Source organism: Pseudophryne corroboree, chromosome 2, assembly GCF_028390025.1.
Source record: "Pseudophryne corroboree isolate aPseCor3 chromosome 2, aPseCor3.hap2, whole genome shotgun sequence".
NCBI lineage: Eukaryota > Metazoa > Chordata > Amphibia > Anura > Myobatrachidae > Pseudophryne > Pseudophryne corroboree.
In genome coordinates this window covers 36,622,761-36,644,488 of record NC_086445.1, presented here as the reverse complement: position 1 = coordinate 36,644,488, position 21,728 = coordinate 36,622,761, and the positions used below count along the sequence as shown (strand labels likewise).

The 21,728-nt window shown below is 47.8% G+C and overlaps 1 protein-coding gene across 11 annotated transcripts in view; it reads right to left on the bottom strand.

The window, feature by feature from the left end:
- The window catches only part of LOC134995897 (zinc finger protein 768-like), a 923,052-nt gene that overhangs the window by 644,530 nt on the left and 256,794 nt on the right, over nucleotides 1-21,728 (bottom strand). For 9 of the 11 annotated variants that reach the window (XM_063951146.1, XM_063951150.1, XM_063951149.1 and 6 more), the window contains 5 exons: nucleotides 15,345-15,445; nucleotides 15,116-15,185; nucleotides 13,753-13,853; nucleotides 13,524-13,593; nucleotides 10,286-10,360 (listed from right to left, as the gene is read on the bottom strand). In XM_063951146.1, the coding sequence (XP_063807216.1) occupies nucleotides 10,286-10,360; nucleotides 13,524-13,593; nucleotides 13,753-13,853; nucleotides 15,116-15,185; nucleotides 15,345-15,445 (417 nt within the window). The remainder of the gene's footprint in view (nucleotides 1-10,285; nucleotides 10,361-13,523; nucleotides 13,594-13,752; nucleotides 13,854-15,115; nucleotides 15,186-15,344; nucleotides 15,446-21,728) is intronic. The other 2 variants (XM_063951148.1, XM_063951151.1) reach the window with 2 other exon arrangements.

Here is a 21,728-nt window from a genome sequence, read left to right as displayed (position 1 = left end):
ACATCACACACCTTATACAACAGCATCTCCTACAAAAGTGATTTAAAAGCCTGCACACACACCTGACTGCCATACTAAAGCCTTCATCTTAAGCATTTCACCTGAAGCATGAAGTTACAACCGGATTTTAAACATTTGGAGATTGGCCTGCTCACATTGGGGCAGATGTATTAACCTGGAGAAGGCATAAGGAAGTGATAAACCAGTGATAAGTGCAAGGTGATAAACGCACCAGCCAATCAACTCCTAACTGTTAATTTACATATTGGAGCTGATTGGCTGGAGCGTTTATCACTTTGCACTTATCACCGGTTTAGCACTTCCTTATGTCTTCTCCAGGTTAATACATCTGCCCCATTACGTAGTATTACTACTTTTTCTTCTTATACCACCTTGGTTATTATTATGTTGTTACCATGTACTTCAGAGACTGGGTTCGAGGGTAGTCTCCAGCCCAGTTGCCCTCAACAAACTGTTGTATGCAACAAGTACACACACTCGAGTAAGGGTGACGCTAGGCGCAGACCAAGTTGTGTAGTGGCCAGGCTGCTCATGGGATGGCAACATGAATTATCGGAATTCAAATGGGGCATCGCAGCGGGTACCATGCTGATGGGACATTCCACTTCCGAAATTGTGTGCGCAAGATGGCTGCCTCACCTGGCACATCTGTGGATGGTTAGAAGCTGATGTTCATGTAAGAGTTCTACCTGTAGCTTTAGTACATTACAACCCATTTTGTGTGATAGACATTGAATATTGCATCCTGGATAACCTACGTAGCGCACCCAATATGGCCGTCACGCACGGTACCTTTTGTGGGTGGGTTATGTAACCTGTGGAACTTGTTAATCAAAACAGTAGCACCAACCCTACAATAAGCTCATTCTGCTAGTAATATTCGCTTATGTTCATTGTTTTTCTGTTTGCTTTCTTTGCGCTGTAATACTAAACCTCTGTTAGTGTTCATTCTAGCACCCTGCACTTTTCAAAATCCGTGCAGTTCCTCTTTCCTGCCTGGGGTGTCGCTCTCTGCTGTGATGCTTCTCAGCACACTCTGATCTGTTATTCAGTGCTGTGATACAGACCTGTGTGTGCCGAGAAGCACCAGAGCAGAGAGTGACACCCCAGGCAGGAAAGAGGAACTGCACAGGATTTGAAAGGTGCAGGGTGCTAGAATGAACACTACTTCTGTGCTATGTTTAGGATGCTTTTAAAGCGACTTTGAATCCTGCTGCAGAAGAGTGCTATATAAACATTATAATAAGATTTTACTCACCGGTAAATCTATTTCTCGTAGTCCGTAGTGGATGCTGGGAACTCCGAAAGGACCATGGGGAATAGCGGCTCCGCAGGAGACTGGGCACAACTAAAGAAAGCTTTAGGTCACCTGGTGTGCACTGGCTCCTCCCACTATGACCCTCCTCCAAGCCTCAGTTAGGATACTGTGCCCGGAAGAGCTGACACAATAAGGAAGGATTTTGAATCCCGGGTAAGACTCATACCAGCCACACCAATCACACCGTATAACTCGTGATACTATACCCAGTTAACAGTATGAACATAACAGAGCCTCTCAACAGATGGCTCAACAATAACCCTTTTGTTAACAATAACTATGTACAAGTATTGCAGACAATCCGCACTTGGGATGGGCGCCCAGCATCCACTACGGACTACGAGAAATAGATTTACCGGCGAGTAAAATCTTATTTTCTCTAACGTCCTAGTGGATGCTGGGAACTCCGAAAGGACCATGGGGATTATACCAAAGCTCCCAAACGGGCGGGAGAGTGCGGATGACTCTGCAGCACCGAATGAGAGAACTCAAGGTCCTCCTCAGCCAGGGTATAAAATTTGTAGTAATTTTGCAAACATGTTTGCCCCTGACCAAGTAGTAGCTCGGCAAAGTTGTAAAGCCGAGACCCCTCGGGCAGCCGCCCAAGATGAGCCCACCTTCCTTGTGGAATGGGCTTTTACTGATTTAGGATGCGGCAGTCCAGCCGCAGAATGCGCCAGCTGAATTGTGCTACAAATCCAGCGAGCAATAGTCTGCTTAGAAGCAGGAGCACCCATCTTGTTGGGTGCATACAGGATAAATAGCGAGTCAGTTTTCCTGACTCCAGCCGTCCTGGAAACATAAATTTTCAAGGCCCTGACTACGTCCAGTAACTTGGAATCCTCCATGTCCCTAGTAGCCGCAGGCACTACAATAGGTTGGTTCAAGTGAAAAGCTGATACCACCTTAGAGAGAAACTGAGGACGAGTCCTCAATTCTGCCCTATCCATATGGAAAATCAGATAAGGGCTTTTACATGACAAAGCCGCCAATTCTGATACACGCCTGGCCGAAGCCAAGGCCAATAACATGACCACTTTCCACGTGAGATATTTTAGATCCACGGTTTTTAGTGGCTCAAACCAATGTGATTTTAGGAAACTCAACACCACGTTGAGATCCCAAGGTGCCACTGGGGGCACAAAAGGGGGCTGAATATGCAGCACTCCTTATACAAATGTCTGAACTTCAGGTAGTGAAGCTAGTTCTTTCTGGAAGAAAAATCGACAGAGCCGAGATCTGTACCTTAATGGAGCCTAATTTCAGGCCCATAGTCACTCCTGCCTGTAGGAAGTGCAGAAATCGACCCAGTTGAAATTCCTCTGTTGGGGCCTTTCTGGCCTCACACCAAGCAACATATTTCCACCATATGCGGTGATAATGTTTTGCAGTTACATCTTTCCTGGCTTTAATCAGCGTAGGAATGACTTCCTCCGGAATGCCCTTTTCCTTTAGGATCCGGCGTTCAACCGCCATGCCGTCAAACGCAGCCGCGGTAAGTCTTGGAACAGACAGGGCCCCTGCTGCAGCAGGTCCTGTCTGAGCGGCAGAGGCCATGGGTCCTCTGAGATCATCTCTTGAAGTTCCAGGTACCACGCTCGTCTTGGCCAATCCGGAACCACGTGTATTGTTCTTACTCCTCGTTTTCTTATTATTCTCAGTACCTTTGGTATGAGAGGCAGAGGAGGGAACACATAAACTGACTGGTACACCCACGGTGTCACTAGAGCGTCCACAGCTATCGCCTGAGGGTCCCTTGACCTGGCGCAATATCTGTCTAGTTTTTTGTTTAGGCGGGACGCCATCATGTCCACCTGTGGCCGTTCCCAACGATTTAAATCAGTGTGAAGACTTCTGGATGAAGTCCCCACTCTCCCGGGTGGAGGTCGTGCCTGCTGAGAAAGTCTGCTTCCCAGTTGTCCACTCCCGGAATGAACACTGCTGACAGTGCTAGTACGTGATTTTCCGCCCATCGGAGAATCCTTGTGGCTTCTGCCATCGCCATCCTGCTTCTTGTGCCGCCCTGTCGGTTTACATGGGCGACTGCCGTGATGTTGTCTGATTGGATCAGTACCGGCTGGTTTTGAAGCAGAGGGCTTGGCTGACTCAGGGCATTGTAAATGGCCCTCAGTTCCAGAATATTTATGTGTAGGGAAGTCTCCTGACTTGACCAAAGTCAGGAGACTTCCCTGTGTGACTGCCCCCCAGCCTCAAAGGCTGGCATCCAGTCCTGTATGCCGAACCTGCGGCCCTCTTGAAGATGGGCACTCTGCAGCCACCACAGTAGAGATACCCTGGTCCTTGGAAACAGGGTTATCAGTCGATGCATCTGAAGATGCGATCCGGACCACTTGTCCAACAGGTCCCACTGAAAAGTTCTTGCATGGAACCTGCCGAATGGGATTGCTTCGTAGGAAGCTACCATTTTTCCCAGGACTCGCGTGCAATGATGCACCGATACCTGTTTCGGCTTCAGGAGGTCTCTGACTAGAGATGACAGCTCCTTGGCTTTCTCCTCCGGGAGAAACACTTTTTTCTGGTCTGTGTCCAGAACCATCCCCAGGAACAGTAGACGTGTCGTAGGAACCAGCTGTGACTTTGGACTGTTTAGAATCCAACCGTGCTGTTGTAGCACTTTCCGAGATAGTGCTACCCCGACTAACAACTGCTCCTTGGACCTCGCCTTTATAAGGAGATTGTCCAAGTACGGGATAATTAAAACTCCCTTTTTTCGAAGGAGTATCATCATTTCGGCCATTACCTTGGTAAACACCCTCGGTGCCATGTACAGTCCAAACGGCAGTGTCTGGACTTGGTAATGGCAATCCTGTACCACAAATCTGAGGTACTCCTGGTGAGGATGGTAAATGGGGACATGCAGGTAAGCATCCTTGATGTCCAGGGATACCATGTAATCCCCCTCGTCCAGGCTTGCAATAACCGCCCTGAGCGATTCCATCTTGAACTTGAATTTTTTTATGTATGTGTTCAAGGATTTTAAATATAAAATGGGTCACACCGAACCGTGCGGTTTCGGTACCCCAAACAGTGTGGAATAGTAACCCCGTTCTTGTTGAAGTAGGGGCACCTTGCACCTGCTGGGAATACAGCTTGTGAATTGCCTCTAGCACAGCCTCCCTGCCTGAGGGAGTTGTCGGCAAGGCAGATTTGAGGAAACGGCGGGGGGGAGACATCTCAAATTCCAGCTTGTACCCCTGAAATACTACTTGAAGGAAACAGGGATCCACCTGTGAGCGAGCCCACTGATCGCTGAAATTTTGAGGCTGCCCCCCACCGTACCTGGCTACGCCTGTGGAGCCCCCGCGTCATGCGGTGGACTCAGAGGAAGTGGGAGAAGAATTTTGATTCTGGGAACTGGCTGACTGGTGCAGCTTTTTCCCTCTTGCAGAAAGGAAGCGCCTTTGACCCGCTTGCTTTTCTGAAGCCGAAAGGACTGTACCTGATAACACAGTGCTTTCTTAGGCTGTGAGGAAACCCGAGGTAAAAAATTTTCTTCCCAGCTGTTGCTGTGGATACGAGGTCCCAGAGACCATCCCCAAATAATTCCTCACTCTTATAAGGCAGAATCCCTTTTAAAGTCAGCATCACCTGTCCAGTGACAGGTCTCTAATACCCTCCTGACAGAATGGACATTACATTAATTTTGGATGCCAGCCGGCAAAATATCCCTCTGTGCATCCTTCATATATAAGACGATGTCTTTAATATGTTCTTATGTTAGCAAACTAGTATGTTTGACAGGGTCACCGACCACGCTGCAGCAGCACGATCTGCAGGTCTCAGTCTAGTACCTGAGTGTGTAAATACAGACTTCAGGATAGCCTCCTGCTTTTTATCAACAGGTACCTTCAAAGTGGCCGTATCCTAAGACGGCAGTGCCACCCTTTTATTTTATTTTAAATTTTTTTATTTTTTTTTGACAACCGTGTGAGCGCCTTATCCACCCTAGGGGATATCTCCCAGCGTAACTTATCCTCTGGCGGGAAAGGGTACGCCATCAGTAACTTTTTAGAAATTACCAGTTTCTTATCGGGGGAACCCACGCTTTTTCACACACTTTATTCACTCATCTGATGGGGGAACAAAACACTGCCTGCTTTTTCTCCCCAAACATAAAACCCATTTTTAGAGGTACTTGGGTTAATGTCAGAAATGTGTAACCCATTTTTTATTGCCGGGATCAAGTCACGGATGTTCCTAGTGGATTGTGTATATGTCTCAACCTTGTCGACACTGGAGTCAGACTCCGTGTCGACATCTGTGTCTGCCATCTAAGGGAGCGGGCGTTTTTGAGCCCCTGATGGCCTTTGAGACGCCTGGGCAGGCGCGGGCTGAGAAGCCGTCTGTCCCACAGCTGTTACGTCATCCATCCTTTTATGTAAGGAGTTGACACTGTCGGTTAATACCTTCCACCTATCCATCCACTCTGGTGTCGGCCCCACAGGGGGCGACGTCACATTTATCGGCATCTGCTCCGTCACCACATAAGCCTCCTCATCAAACATGTCAACACAGCCGTACCGACACACCGCACACACACAGGGAATGCTCTGACTGAGGACAGGTCCCCACAAAGCCCTTTGGGGAGACAGAGAGAGAGTATGCCAGCACACACCAGAGCGCTATATAATGTGAGGATTAACACTATAACTGAGTGAATTTTCCCCAATAGCTGCTTGTATATACAATATTGCGCCTAACTTTAGTACCCCCCCTCTCTTTTTAACCCTTTGAGCCTGAAAACTACAGGGGAGAGCCTGGGGAGCTGTCTTCCAGTTGCACTGTGAAGAGAAAATGGCGCCAGTGTGCTGAGGGAGATAGCTCCGCCCCTTTTTCGCTGACTTTTCTCCCGCTTTTTTATGGATTCTGGCAGGGGTATTTATCACATATATAGCCTCTGGGGCTATATATTGTGATTGTTTTGCCAGCCAAGGTGTTTTTATTGCTTCTCAGGGCGCCCCCCCCCAGCGCCCTGCACCCTCAGTGACCGGAGTGTGAAGTGTGTATGAGGAGCAATGGCGCACAGCTGCAGTGCTGTGCGGTACCTTGGTGAAGACAGAAGTCTTCTGCCGCCGATTTTCCGGACCTCTTCTTGCTTCTGGCTCTGTAAGGGGGACGGCGGCGCGGCTCCGGGAACGAACACCAAGGCCAGTTCCATGCGGTCGATCCCTCTGGAGCTAATGGTGTCCAGTAGCCTAAGAAGCCCAAGCTAGCTGCAAGCAGGTAGGTTCGCTTCTTCTCCCCTTAGTCCCTCGGTGCAGTGAGCCTGTTGCCAGCAGGTCTCACTGTAAAATAAAAAACCTAACATATACTTTCTTTCTAGAAGCTCAGGAGAGCCCCTAGTGTGCATCCAGCTCGGCCGGGCACAAAGATCTAACTGAGGCTTGGAGGAGGGTCATAGTGGGAGGAGCCAGTGCACACCAGGTGACCTAAAGCTTTCTTTAGTTGTGCCCAGTCTCCTGCGGAGCCGCTATTCCCCATGGTCCTTTCGGAGTTCCCAGCATCCACTAGGACGTTAGAGAAAATAATAATCAATCATCATCATCATCATCTCTTTAGAGTCCTTCAGAGCCATTACCCCTGAACACAACACGGCTCTATGGTGGTATATGCACTGAATACAACATTATTTAGAAAGCCTCTGTGTGTCGTATCCCAGCACAACAGAAATAAAATTGTTGGTCATGCAGAAGCTGCAAGAGGGCGCATAGAAGCCATTAGGATAAAGCAATCTGAAGGTGGAAAACCAGATGCACAAGTAACTCCTTTTCCAGGAGAGAAGCCACAAAGAGTTGCTGTCACATGAACTTTTCTACAGGAACAGACCCCAATCCTGTCAGAAAGGGCCTGCCGGTGAGGGGGAACCATATACTACTTACACAACATGCCTAATAAATGAGAGAGACTGGGCACAAGAAGTGCTGTCCTGGAGGATTCCTGGGAGGAGATACAATCGGACTCCTGGCCCTCACCAGGACAGAGCCCACCAGGACTGTAACAGGAGACATCTTTGTAGAGCGACCGCTGCTTGCAGAACTTTCCCATCCAGTAGAGCCGAGAGAACTGTGTAGCACAAATCATCTACCCTATGTTTCTCCTACCACCTCTGCCAGTAAGCCTGGCATTGTTCTGGTAACATGGGAAATCCTAGAACATATTCAGGTATGGGGACTTCTAGATAGAGCCTTCATATGCTGCTCTCCTTGTGCCGCCTGTCCTGTTGTGTGACTGGTACATACACGTCTCCAGATCATCCTGCCCCTGAGGTGCTTCACTACTTTCCAGATGGGTAGAGGTGATCTGGAATCTGATGATGGCTTCTGGTTTGAAGACCGTTGCCCCTGGACTTACCTGTCCTTAAGGTGCGCCCATCCCCCATATATCTAGTAATGAGGTCCAGAGAAAACTATAGGACACTCATTGCTCAGACTGACTGACTGATTCCTTCCACCATGATAAAGCCATCTTCAGCAATGTGAATGTCTCACTCTGTGGTCTACAGTCCTGCCTGTAATCCCAGGCTCTCACAGTTACTAAATGCAATTCTAGGACCGACAGAGCCTCTCAGATAGAGATCCAGGACTGATTCTGCAATCACGGGATTATTTGGGGGGTTCCCAGTGTCTCAGCTGCTAAAAGTCTAGGATGTCTCCTATATAATTTCTCCTGAGACGGCAGAAGTCCCAACTTCCCCACACTTATTACCCATCTCATAGATGACAATGTTTAGGTCCCCATACACTACAACGATATGTCTGAGGCTGAAGTCGGAGGCGATTTCCCTTGAACTCTCCCGGGAGCTTCCCGGGAGTGGTTCCATACGAATTGGTACATTTTGCATGCGATATATCGTATGTGATCCCAGCCATGCCTGCGGGAACTGACATATCACGAGTGCAGCACTAACGATCATGGGGAGCCGATCCGACCCTCACGGGAACGAGCATCGGAGCGGATCGGATACACCTCCAAAATTCCCGATTTCACCCGATATATATCGGCCCGAATGTCCGAAATTAGATGAAATCGGGCATTATCGTTCTAGTGTATGGGGCCTTTTACAATTTCCCTATATTTCTGTGTGGGAAGACTCCGGTCTCTGCAAAGATGGCTGCAGCCAACAAATCACCAGCACAGACACAACTCCCCGGGAACCCTTAAGTTGAACTAAGCACAACTTGAATCGTTCCCAAATGATCTTCACACCTATCTAGTATCATTCTCCACTGGATGTCTTGTCTATTGCTTTATCCTTGTTGTTTTTTAAATGTTTTCTTAGGTTTCCTTTAGAATTCTGTCCAGTTTTGCACAAGAAAGAGAAATTAAATTTGGAATCTGATGTAGAAGCCTGGAAGTGATGACACATCCCCAGGTCTGTAACCATAGCGCTGTAATGGGCCAGTGGGAGAGGCGGCTGCTCCTGACACCACTCTGACAGAGTCCACTGAGGAGCCCGTGGTGGAGACCGCTGGCTTAGTGTTACATGGCTGGGACCTCTGCCGTGGGAGTCATAGGGGGTCAAGTACTAAGCAATGATAAAAGTGGAGAAGTGAGCCAGTGGAGAAGTTGCCTATGGCAACCAATCAGCTGCTCTCTATACTTTTATAGTAAGCAAATTATAAAGGTTACGTCAATGCTGATTGGTTGCCATGGGCAACTTCTCCTCTGGCTCACTTCTCTACTTTTATCACAGATTAGTACAGCTTCCTCATAGTCCTCAACTGAATTTCCAGCTGGATTAGCCAAATCCATAATGACCTGTCTACACAACTAGGGGTGATAAACAGTTTGAAGAGAACACATTCTGTTACTCCAGTATTTACTAAGTATAATATTCAAGTATCCAGTCTCCTCAATGGTAAATTAAGATTTTATTTAATTTTTTGGGAAGGGTAGGGACGCTCTCCGATAAGGAAAGATCAGCACAAACATGCAGCACATGCAGACAAGCCAGTATACACACTCTACGAGGTAAATCTGCTGCGCCTGTAACAGGGCAGGGGCAAATACACGCGGACGATGACTTGTCATAAATTAGGCGCATATACTGCAGATGTGGAAGGGTATGCTTGGAGTAAGTCTGTCCAAGGTCACATCTGTGATCTGGCATCAGCACATACCTCGGCATTTTACACAGCGCAGCCAGGTGAGAGGGAGAGAGGCGACACACCCAGCAACCCGCATGTACGCTCTGACGCCATAGGAAAGCCCCTCCCCTTCCTCTCTGTTACACTCCCCCACGCTCTTGCCGCTAGTTACTGGTACTTCCCTGAAAGGACGCTTACAGGTCTGCACTATCACAATGAGAGCCCAGGGCCATGTAACACCACTGCTGTCACACAGGGAGGGTGACCTGCCTACAGTACCGGATGATACTGCTGGAACCCTTAGTGCTGCTCACCATCACAGCCAATAGGAGCACAAACACCACCAACCTGCGGTAAGGGTGCAGATTACTACATGTCCTAATGGACCCCCCACCCTGCTCTCCGTCCCCGATGAGGGGCTGGAGGGGAGTTCCTGTCCATAGGGGGGAACATGACAATATCTCTATGTGGGTGACGTCCTAGGGATGACCTGGAAAACCCACCTAGACGTAGCAGTCAGCTGAGTGATGCCATGTAGCAGTGTGACAGCCTCTGCTGTAAGGTGACCTATAGCTATTTGTGTATCTGTCCTTGCTCCTCACATACTGCCCCCTACAGGCGGAATCACGGCCTCTCATCATTATATGTGACCAGAGGATTAGCCCGATCCCTTTCTTACCCGACGATCAGACATCTATTCTCCCCAATATATTACAGAACAGGGAGCTGCATTAGGAGCGTCTTACACCCAGAACAGCCGCCGTGCACAGTCTATAATCTCCCATTCTGTCCGGCAATGTGATAGATGTAACATTATAGAAGAGTGAGCATCACTGACCTGCACTGGACTCTGGGAGGAATTCCTGCAGCCCCCGATGATCACCAGCATCCAGCTCTACACCGGCCTCAGTTCCTGTGTATGACAATAAGCAGACAGTGTTACACACAGACACACAAAGGCAGAGACAGAAGGGGCAGTGTCTCTGTGTAGTAGTCATTATTCCCATATGTTACACTGACAGTGACCGGAGGAATATCCGGCCATACGTGTTCTCATATGTTACACTGACAGTGACAGGAGGAATATCCGGCCACACGTGTTCCCATATGTTACACTGACAGTGACAGGAGGAATATCCGGCCACACGTGTTCCCATATGTTACACTGACAGGAGGAATATCCGGCCACACGTGTTCCCATATGTTACACTGACAGTGACAGGAGGAATATCCGGCCACACGTGTTCCCATATGTTACAATGACAGTGAATGGAGGAATATCCGGCCATACGTGTTCCCATATGTTACACTGACAGTGACAGGAGGAATATCCGGCCACACGTGTTCCCATATGTTACACTGACAGTGACAGGAGGAATATCCGGCCACACGTGTTCCCATATGTTACACTGACAGTGACAGGAGGAATATCCGGCCACACGTGTTCCCATATGTTACACTGACAGTGATAGGAGGAATATCCGGCCACACGTGTTCCCATATGTTACACTGACAGTGACAGGAGGAATATCCGGCCACACGTGTTCCCATATGTTACACTGACAGTGACAGGAGGCATATCCGGCCACACGTGTTCCCATATGTTACACTGACAGTGACAGGAGGAATATCCGGCCACACGTGTTCCCATATGTTACACGGACAGTGACAGGAGGAATATCAAGCCACACGTGTTCCCATATGTTACACTGACAGTGACAGGAGGCATATCCGGCCACACGTGTTCCCATATGTTACACTGACAGTGACAGGAGGAATATCCGGCCACACGTGTTCCCATATGTTACACTGACAGTGACAGGAGGAATATCCGGCCACACGTGTTCCCATATGTTACACTGACAGTGACAGGAGGAATATCCGGCCACACGTGTTCCCATATGTTACACTGACAGTGACAGGAGGAATATCCGGCCATACGTGTTCCCATATGTTACACTGACACTGACAGGAGGAATATCCGGGCCATACGTGTTCACATATGTTACACTGACAGTGACAGGAGGAATATCCGGCCACACGTGTTCCCATATGTTACACTGACCGTGACAGGAGGAATATCCGGCCATACGTGTTCCCATATGTTACACGGACAGTGACAAGAGGAATATCCGGCCACACGTGTTCCCATATGTTACACTGACAGTGACAGGAGGAATATCCGGCCACACGTGTTCCCATATGTTACACTGACAGTGACAGGAGGCATATCCGGCCACACGTGTTCCCATATGTTACACTGACAGTGACAGGAGGAATATCCGGCCACACGTGTTCCCATATGTTACACTGACAGGAGGAATATCCGGCCATACGTGTTCCCATATGTTACACTGACAGTGATAGGAGGAATATACGGCCACACGTGTTCCCATATGTTACACTGACAGTGACAGAAGGAAAATCCGGCCATACGTGTTCCCATATGTTACACTGACAGTGACAGGAGGAATATCCGGCCATACGTGTTGGCCACAGACAGTTTCTCTCTCTCTCACATACTTACATTTCCCTCTTCCACTGGCTTATATGGAAGAGCGGAGGCATTATCCAAATTGCAGTAATATTTTTGACAATTACCGGTCGCCATGGCGCCAAAGATCTCAGTCCTAGCGACTAGATATATCGGTGGAAGTACGGCAGCCCCAGCAGTATAGGGAAATTGGGCTTGCACTTTGTTTCATGATTTTGTGGTTGCCCTTTATTATTTATCCTGAATGTATCATGGCCGAGTCCTGCGTGGGAAGGAGGGAGGGATATCTGTGATGTTCTGCAATAGCGCACTACTCCACCTGTACCCCAAAAGGGGTGGAGAGGAATATGGATCCTCTGGGGTCTTGTATGCGAAACCAAGAAAACCAAGAATAGACCTATTCCTGAAAAGTATGTACTAAGTGTTCTAGTCATAGGCAGGGAAAGGACAGGCACAGCCTACATGGGAATACATTCTTAGCCTTGGTAAATCTTCTACAGGATCAGGGTGGGTCTTCTGTACAGTAAGTGAGATATAGGGACCATGCTACCGGCAAGTCTGCTTTATATTGGCCATAATGAAGGGGACAGGAAAGGGGGGTTCTTATCAGGAACGGTAATTCCGATTATACAGAGGCTATAACTGTACTGACCCCCCCCTGTCCTCTCCCAGTCGAAGGCTTGTTTACCTCATGCAAGTCTGCGTTTCCTCTACAAGCTATCATATATTGTGTGTGGGGCGACGGTTTGGCTCCTGGATGTTACACCAATGTGGTGACCCTTCCTCTAGAAGCAGGAGGAAGTTTGGGGTAGATATCGGTATCCTGGCGCTTGGGATGACGGCGGACAGAATCCGGATAGCATCATCCCGACGCGCAGGATTCCGCCACCTGTGCGGTAAGTATACTAACACCCTACCCCACTGGCCCTAACCCATCCTCCCCCACAGCCTAATCCTCCCCAGTGTTTCCTAACTCTAACTCCACCCCCCACACAGCCTAACCTAAATCCACACTCCCACAACTTAACCCTAACTGTTCCGCTGCAGCCTAACCCTAACCGTTCCCCCATAGCCTAACCTTAAACTCATCCCTCCCCACCTCTGCGGCATGACCCTAACCTGGCCTGGAATACATACGATCTGGATGCCGGTAGTTGGAATTTCGGCTCTGGCATTTTGATCTATGGCGGAGATCCGGTGCCGGTCTCCTGAACAGTGCCGGGATTCTGGTATCGATATTCCGACAACCGGTTTCCCGATTGGCAGTATGGTGACCGGATCCCTATAGCGCTGTGAGACACACTGCACAGACTGCGTGACGGTTTTAGGCAGCCATCTTAATCTCATTTCCTTTCCTCCCTGTTTATCTGACGCAAACTCCCCACAGGAGGCAACACCAGTCACCGGCCTTTACCTGTAGTGTAACCGCTGCCATGGGCAGATTATCACCGCCTAATGCAACATTATTCTACCCCTCCTGCTGCATCACCATACAGCGATATCACTGCTGCTTCCAAGGAAGTGATAGCAACTCCAACCACATCTGAATTAGGCCCATTGTCTGCATGTCCGTCTCTCTCACCTGATCTGATCTCAGCAGGAACGTCCTCTTCTTTACACTGCTGGTAACACATCCCGTCTCCTGGCACAGCCTGTCATACAAGAACATGTGTCACATACGTGTCCCACCCACACGTTACACGGGACATCTCTATAGGACTCATACACAGGGCGGGGACATGGGAATAACACAATATCCTGCAATGTGAGACATGTGAGGAGCTGGGAGAGGTCAGAGCAGGTTCCTCTACCTGATAATCCTGGCTGATCATCCTGTTCTCTTCTCCCATACACCCCGGAGTATAGAGAGGGGTGTCACATGGGTCCGCGGGGTGTGTAAGGTTACACCCACCTATGGGGAATAGACACAGATGTATAAATGATAATGCAGAAGAAGACCTCAGCTGATACACACACACACACACACACACACACACACACACATTATAGTGATGGATATGGTGGAGTAACATAGAACCAAAGTCCTGCAAATAAAACCTTATCCCGATCACTGCTAATGGTCCATTCTCCTGCAGCGCCGCAGTCAGCAGCGACGGGGAAATGTAGATTGTTATACTTACTGTGATGAGACCAGGGGAGGGGGTATTGTACTACTACCCCTAACGCTACTTCCACAGGACTACATTACACTGAGACTATGGGTGGGATTATATGTGATGTCTCATGTGTTACCCGGGGATTGCACTACTGATCTCTTAGAGGGCACCACTGGGCTCTGACCTTCTTACATGCCGCCCGGTGGTCTGCCCTATTTCACCCCCTGATTACCAGGATTTCCCAGGCAGGATGTAACAGGTGACGTCCCTGCATGTGACACAGCGTGTCAGGGGTAATGCTGGGAGTGACTGGGCCCTATCTGAGATCTGGAGGAAGGATAACTCCACCAGCACCTAATGTTCTCCCCTAGGACTGTACTAGACTCTGGGATCAGCAGGCGGTAACTGCACAGAACCTTCCTCCCTCCCATCTCCAGTAAGCAGAGACCACCACCCCTTGGACCCAATAGGCAGGACTACTCCTGTGGGTACCGGGCACTTAGTAAAAGTAGCAGCAGAAGATCAGCTAGACGGTATTTAGATCCGGTCTGGGATGAGATATTGATGATCTCTACACGGGAGACATTCTGCTGGACAAATTGTATCACATCTAAGGACATGTTGTGGGCATCGCTCCATATGGAGTAACTGGCTGTTTCTGTGGTATTTACTGTGCCTGCTAGAGCAGGGAACTGAGAACCAGAACCCCACCCCGGAGACCTGCAGCGCTGGGAATGATCTCAGGTGTAGAGGGCACCCCCAGCAGTCAGTGCGGCTGGTTATACAGAAGGTGTCTAGTTGGGTGTCACCAGGTTCCTAAACCTCTGTGTGCAGCGCGGTGACATCAGAATGAAGAGACGTGTCACTGCATGGTAAAGATGGCGGCTGTAATGTACAATTGTCTCAGTATCTTGTCATGTGTTCCATGTTATAGCGCTGAGATAAGCTGCTCTTCCCTCCCATGTATGTAACGTCACATATAAGCCACATCTCCAGTAATATAAATACTTCTCCCCATACAGCAATATTATATCCCCAGAGCGTCTGCGTCTCTCACCTGGGCTGATCTCAGCAGGAACGGCCTCTTCCTTACACTGCCGGTGATATATCACGTGTCCCGGCTCATCCTGTCATACAAGAACATGTGTCACATACGTGTCCCACCCACACGTTACACGGGACATCTCTATAGGACACACACAGGGCGGGGACATGGGAATAACACAATATCCTGCAATGTGAGGAGCGGATGTGCGAGGAGGAGAGGTCAGAGCAGGTTCCTCTACCTGATATTCCTGTGTCACAGTCCTGTTCTCTTCCTCTATACAGCCCGGAGAGTACAGAGGGGTCTCACAGGGGTCTGCGGGAGTTCTAGAGCTGCACCCACCTGCGGGGAATGGATACAGAACATTACATTACAGTAAGTATAGTGATTCTATGTACAGTCAGTGGGGAGGTGAGGACTTCCCTACTGAGTAATGAGGAGACCACCGCCTGCCTCCGAGTACAAGGTTACATGTAGGTCACACACTGACTCAGCCTGGACATGTTACAGGAACAGTGGCCACAATTACCACATAGTAACTTGTGTAAGTGTATAGACAATGGCAGAAATGCCCCATGTGACACTACTCGCCCAGACAAGACGCCTGCACCTGCTGTACCTCTGGTACCTACAGATAAGACCTAACACTCAGCCATTCCCCGGCTGTCCTGTGCTGTGTATGTTACTCTGACTACTAGGCAGCAGCCATGACCCACAATAACCAGTCATGAGGACCCAGAAAAGAGGTGCTGCAGCAGGTACACACACCAAGTAGTACGTGGTTCCCGGTGCAGGAGAAGAAGCCTGGTGGTGGCAGCGACTGTTGGTGTATATGTAAATACAGGTTGAGTATCCCATATCCAAATATTCCGAAATACGGACTTCTTTGAGTGAGAGTGAGATAGTGAAACCTTTGTTTTTTGATGGCTCAATGTACACAAATTTTGTTTAATACACAAGGTTATTAAAAATATTGTATTAAATGACATTCAGGCTGTGTGTATAAGGTGTATATGAAACATAAATGAATTGTGTGAATGTAGACACACTTTGTTTAATGCACAAAGTTAAAAAAAATAATGGCTAAAATGACCTTCAGGCTGTGTGTATAAGGTGTATATGTAACATAAATGCATTCTGTGCTTAGATTTAGGTCCCATCACCATGATATCTCATTATGGTATGCAATTATTCCAAAATACGGAAAAATCCCATATCCAAAATACCTCTGGTCCCAAGCATTTTGGATAAGGGATACTCAACCTGTATACAACAACGGCACCAGCACTTAACAATATTTATATTTTAGCAAGGAACTGCACTTTATAATATATACATATATTAATGGATGCATTAGTAAGAAGCTGTGCTGATAATATCAGCATTTAAATCAGTGTATATTTACTACGTGCGGACTAACAAGAAGATGCTCCTTTTTCTACATTCTTTTTTCCTTTAATGCCTGTATAAATAAAAAGTCACAGGAAGTTGTAAAAATACAGCACTGCCAGGCACGCAGTTACTGTACAGGTGGACACTGGACACATTTCTAGATTTTGCACATAATTTCCCCAGGAATAATAAACTTTCATTGCTACTACAGCAACGTTATTCTATCCCCAGACAGGCAACCTCCTCTCCCTCTTCTTGGAGAAGGAAACACTAGACACTAAGGGGCAGATGTATTAACCTGGAGAAGGCATAAGGAAGTGATAAACCAGTGATATGTTCAAGGTGATAAAGGCACAGCCAATCAGATCCTAACTGTTAATTTACATATTTGAGCTGATTGGCTGGAGCCTTTATCACCTTGCACATATCACTGGTTTATCACTTCCTTATGCCTTCAAGGAGCAGATGTATTAACTTAGAGAAGGCATAAGGAAGTGATACACCATGCAAGGCGATAAAGGCACCAGCCAATCAGATCTTAACTGTTAATTTACATGTTGGAGCTGATTGGCTGGTGCGTTTATCACCTTGCATTTATCACTGGTTAATCACATCTTTATGCCTTCTCCAGGCTTAATACATCTGCCCCTAAAAGATATACATATATATTAACAGCAACATATTGTGTTGACACAAAAGGTATCTGGCATTTAGGTCGACAACATTAGGTCGACCACGATTAGTTGTCATACATTAGGTCGACATAGTCACTAGTTCGAAATAGCAAAGGTCGACACATGAAAATGGCGACCTGCGTTGTTGGGGTTTTTTTAACCATTTTTTTGAAGTTTTTCATACTTGACAATCCACGTGGACTACGATTGGGAATAGTAACCTGTACAGAGCGCAGCGGTAGAGGAGCGAGGCACCTTGCCCGACACGCTGCACTAACTGAGGTTCCCGGTTACTTTGCAAAGAAAACTACACCAATTTATTTATTTATTTTAAATCCTCATGTTGGCCTTTTTCCATGTCGACCTAATGACCGAGAGTTAATATTTGTTTTTTTTTTAAAACTATAGACACTATAATCTTTATCACTGTACAGCTAATTATTACGTGCTCCGTCACTGCTGGTATCGGACCGCTCTATAGCTACATATATTGTTATGGAAAGACACCAGGCTTATTATGAATAACAGATGGAATGTTTAGTACATATCAGTACACTGAAAACGAGATTTATGGTAAGAACTTACCGTTTTTAAATCTCTTTCTGCGAGGTACACTGGGCTCCACAAGGATTAACATCGGGGTGTAGAGTAGGATCTTGATCCGAGGCACCAACAGGCTCAAAGCTTTGACCTTCTTCCCAAGATGCACAGCGCCGCCTCCTATATCACCCCGCCTCCGTGCACAGGAGCTCAGTTTTGTTAACCAGCCCAATGCAGTAGCAGGTAAAATAGACAACAATCGTTAGTAGCCACATATAACCACATTCTCACCACAGGAGAGGGTGTCAGCGGATAATGCCATACCAACCCAAAGAAGCCAAGTGCGTCAGGGTGGGCGCCTTGTGGAGCCCAGTGTACCTCGCAGAAAGAGATTTAACAACGGTAAGTTCTTAGCATAAATCTAATTTTCTGCTGCGGGGTACACTGGGCTCAACAAGGATTAACATCGGGGATGTCCTAAAGCAGTTCCTTATGGCAGGGGACGCACTGTAGCGGGCACAAGAACCCGGCATCCAAAGGAAGCATCCTGAGAGGCGGAAGTATCGAAGGCACAGAACCTTATGAACGTGTTCACTGAGGACCCCGTAGCCGCCTTGCACAATTGTTCACAGGTCGCACCACGGCGGGCCGCCCAAGAAGGTCCAACCGACCGAGTAGAATGGGCCTTAATAGTAGCAGGAGCTGGGCGACCAGCCTGTACATAAGCATGTACAATCACCATTCTAATCCATCTGGCCAAGGTCTGCTTGTGAGCAGGCCAGCCACGTTTGTGAAAACCGATAGTGGTCACCAGCGCTAGGTTGTAGGAAATAAAATTAATACTCTAATTTGTAAATAACTCAGGACGGTAGGTACTGTTGAAAGTAATATACAATAAATTTAATATAAATAAGATTATAAAATCACAGATGCCTATACATCATAATTAGAAGTTAAATGATCATTTAAAATGGCACATCTGCATATACCCTCAGTGCAATATAATCATACCCCGGCTAGGACTTCCTCTGGAATTGAGTCCATGAATGTGTTTTGGAGAATTTGATGAAAGCAGTGGAGTGGTAGAATGTCCCTTTTAAGCATACAAATGCAGGCGTTTTCAAGCGGATAGGGAAACTCCAATTTCTCCTCAAATGGAAATGTCCAGGGAAATGCTGTCCAATTGGTGCCGTATGGGTGATGAAGAGGAAGAGGAAGCTGGGTGTCAACACCAGCGAAACGCGTTGAGTTAGAGACTGCCGGACACATCTTCAAAATTACCCTCAACATTCCTGGATCTTTTTATCTTCATCACCCATACGGCACCAATTGGACAGCATTTCCCTGGACATTTCCATTTGAGGAGAAATTGGAGTTTCCCTATCCGCTTGAAAACGCCTGCATTTGTATGCTTAAAAGGGACATTCTACCACTCCACTGCTTTCATCAAATTCTCCAAAACACATTCATGGACTCAATTCCAGAGGAAGTCCTAGCCGGGGTATGATTATATTGCACTGAGGGTATATGCAGATGTGCCATTTTAAATGATCATTTAACTTCTAATTATGATGTATAGGCATCTGTGATTTTATAATCTTATTTATATTAAATTTATTGTATATTACTTTCAACAGTACCTACCGTCCTGAGTTATTTACAAATTAGAGTATTAATTTTATTTCCTACAACCTAGCGCTGGTGACCACTATCTGTATTGTATATCTATTATATTGGGGATTTACCACCCCTACACCAGCAGCTTCTTGACAGCGCACTCTATCTATTTTCTCTATACGTTTGTGAAAACCAAATAGTACAAAGAGAGAATCCAACTTCCTGATGGAGGCAGTTCTCTTCACGTAGATACGGACAGCCCGTACCACATCCAAAGACCTTATTTGGAAGACAAATCAGGAGAGGCAAAGGCCGGAACCACAATCTCCTGATTAAGGTGGAAAGAAGACACCACCTTAGGTAAATACCCGGGACGTGTTCTAAGAACCGCCCGATCACGGTGAAAAATCAGATATGGTGACCTACAAGTCAAGGCACCCAAATCCGACACCCGTCTAGCAGAGTCAATAGCCAGCAGAAACAATACCCTAAGAGAAAGCCACTTAAGGTCTGCAGAATCAAAAGGCTCAAACGGAGACCCTTGCAACGCCTCCAGAATCACCGGCAAGTACCAAGGAGCCACCGGCGGGACATAAGGAGGTTGAATCCGCAACACACCCTGAGTGAACGTATGCACATCAGGTAAGGTCGCAATTTTTCTCTGAAACCAAACTGACAAAGCAGAAATATGAACCTTGATGGAGGCCAGACGAAGAACCAAGTCCAGGCTTTGTTGTAGAAAGGCCAAAAGTTTGGCCGTACTAAACTTGTAAGCGTTATGATTGTTAGATGCTCACCAAGCAAAGTAAGAATTCCAAACCCTATGATAAATCCGAGCAGAAGACGGTTTCCGGGCCTTTAACAAGGTTTGAATGACCGCCTCATAAAATACCTTGGCCCTTAATACGGAAGCTTCAAGAGCCACGCCGTCAGAGCCAATCGGGCTAAATCCTGATATACACAAGGGCCCTGAACGAGGAGATCTAGGCGCTGCGGAAGTAGAAGGGGACGCTCTATTGAGAGACCCTGAAGGTCTGAGAACCAATGCCGTCTGGGCCACGCTGGAGCGATCAGAAGTAGGATACCTACTTCTTGCTTGAGCCTCCTTATCACTCTGGGCAGGAGTGACACCGGAGGGAACACATATGGCAGCCGAAAGTTCCATGGAATTGTCAGTGCGTCCACGAATGCTGCTTGAGGATGACTTGTCCTTGCTCCGAAGACCGGAACCTTGTGATTGTGTCGAGATGCCATCAGGTCCACATCTGGAAGGCCCCACTTGTCCGCGAGGAGTTGAAATACTTCTGGATGGAGGCTCCACTCTCTGGCGTGTACGTCCTGACGACTGAGAAAGTCCGCTTCCCAGTTTAGGACCCTCGCAATGAACACTGCCGATATGGCTGGCAGATGGCGTTCTGCCCACTGAAGAATCCGTGATACTTCCTCATTGCCATGCGGCTTCGAGTGCCGCCTTGACGATTGATGTACACCACCGGGGTGAAGTTGTCCGACTGTACATGAACAGGTCTGCTCTGTATTAAATGCTGGGCCAAGTTCAAAGAGTTGAACAACGCCCGCAATTCCAGAATGTTTATCGGGAGGAGAGACTCCTCCTTGGTCCACCGACCCTGAAGGGAGTGTTGCTCCAACACCACGCCCCAAACCCTAAGATTGGCGTCCGTCGTCAGAAGGACCCAGTTGGAGATCCAGAAGGGACGACCCCTGCTCAATCGTTGGTCCTGAAGCCACCAGCTCAGTGACAGACGGACCTACGGAGACAATGAGATCATTTGAGACCTGATCCGGTGAGGCAGGCTGTCTCACTTGGCAAGAATTAGCCTCTGGAGAGGGAGGGAATGGAATTGAGCGTACTCCACCATGTCGAAAGCCGACACCATGAGACCTAGCAATTGCATTGCCGAATGTATTGACACTTGCGGACAAAATAGGAAGCATTGAATCCTGTCCTGAAGCTTCAGGACTTTCTCCTGAGACAAGAACAACCGCTAGTTGTGAGTGTCCAACAATGCCCCCAGGTGCACCATGCTCTGAGTAGGGACCAGGGAGGGTTTCTTCCAGTTGATGAGCCACCCGTGGGCTTGCAGAAACTGGATAGTCAGATCCAGATGGCGTAGGAGAATCTCAGGGGAATTTGCCAGGATCAACAAGTCGTCTAAGTACGGTAGGATCCTGACCCCTTGATGGTGGAGTACAGCCGTCATTACCACCATGACCTTGATGAAGACTCACTGAGACGTGGTCAAACCAAAAGGTAACGCCCGAAATTGGTAATGGAGGTTGCCAACCGCAAACCTCAGGTACTGCTGATGCGACACTGCAATGGGAATATGCAAGTAAGCATCCTGTATGTCCAGTGAGACCATATAGTCCCCAGGTTCCAA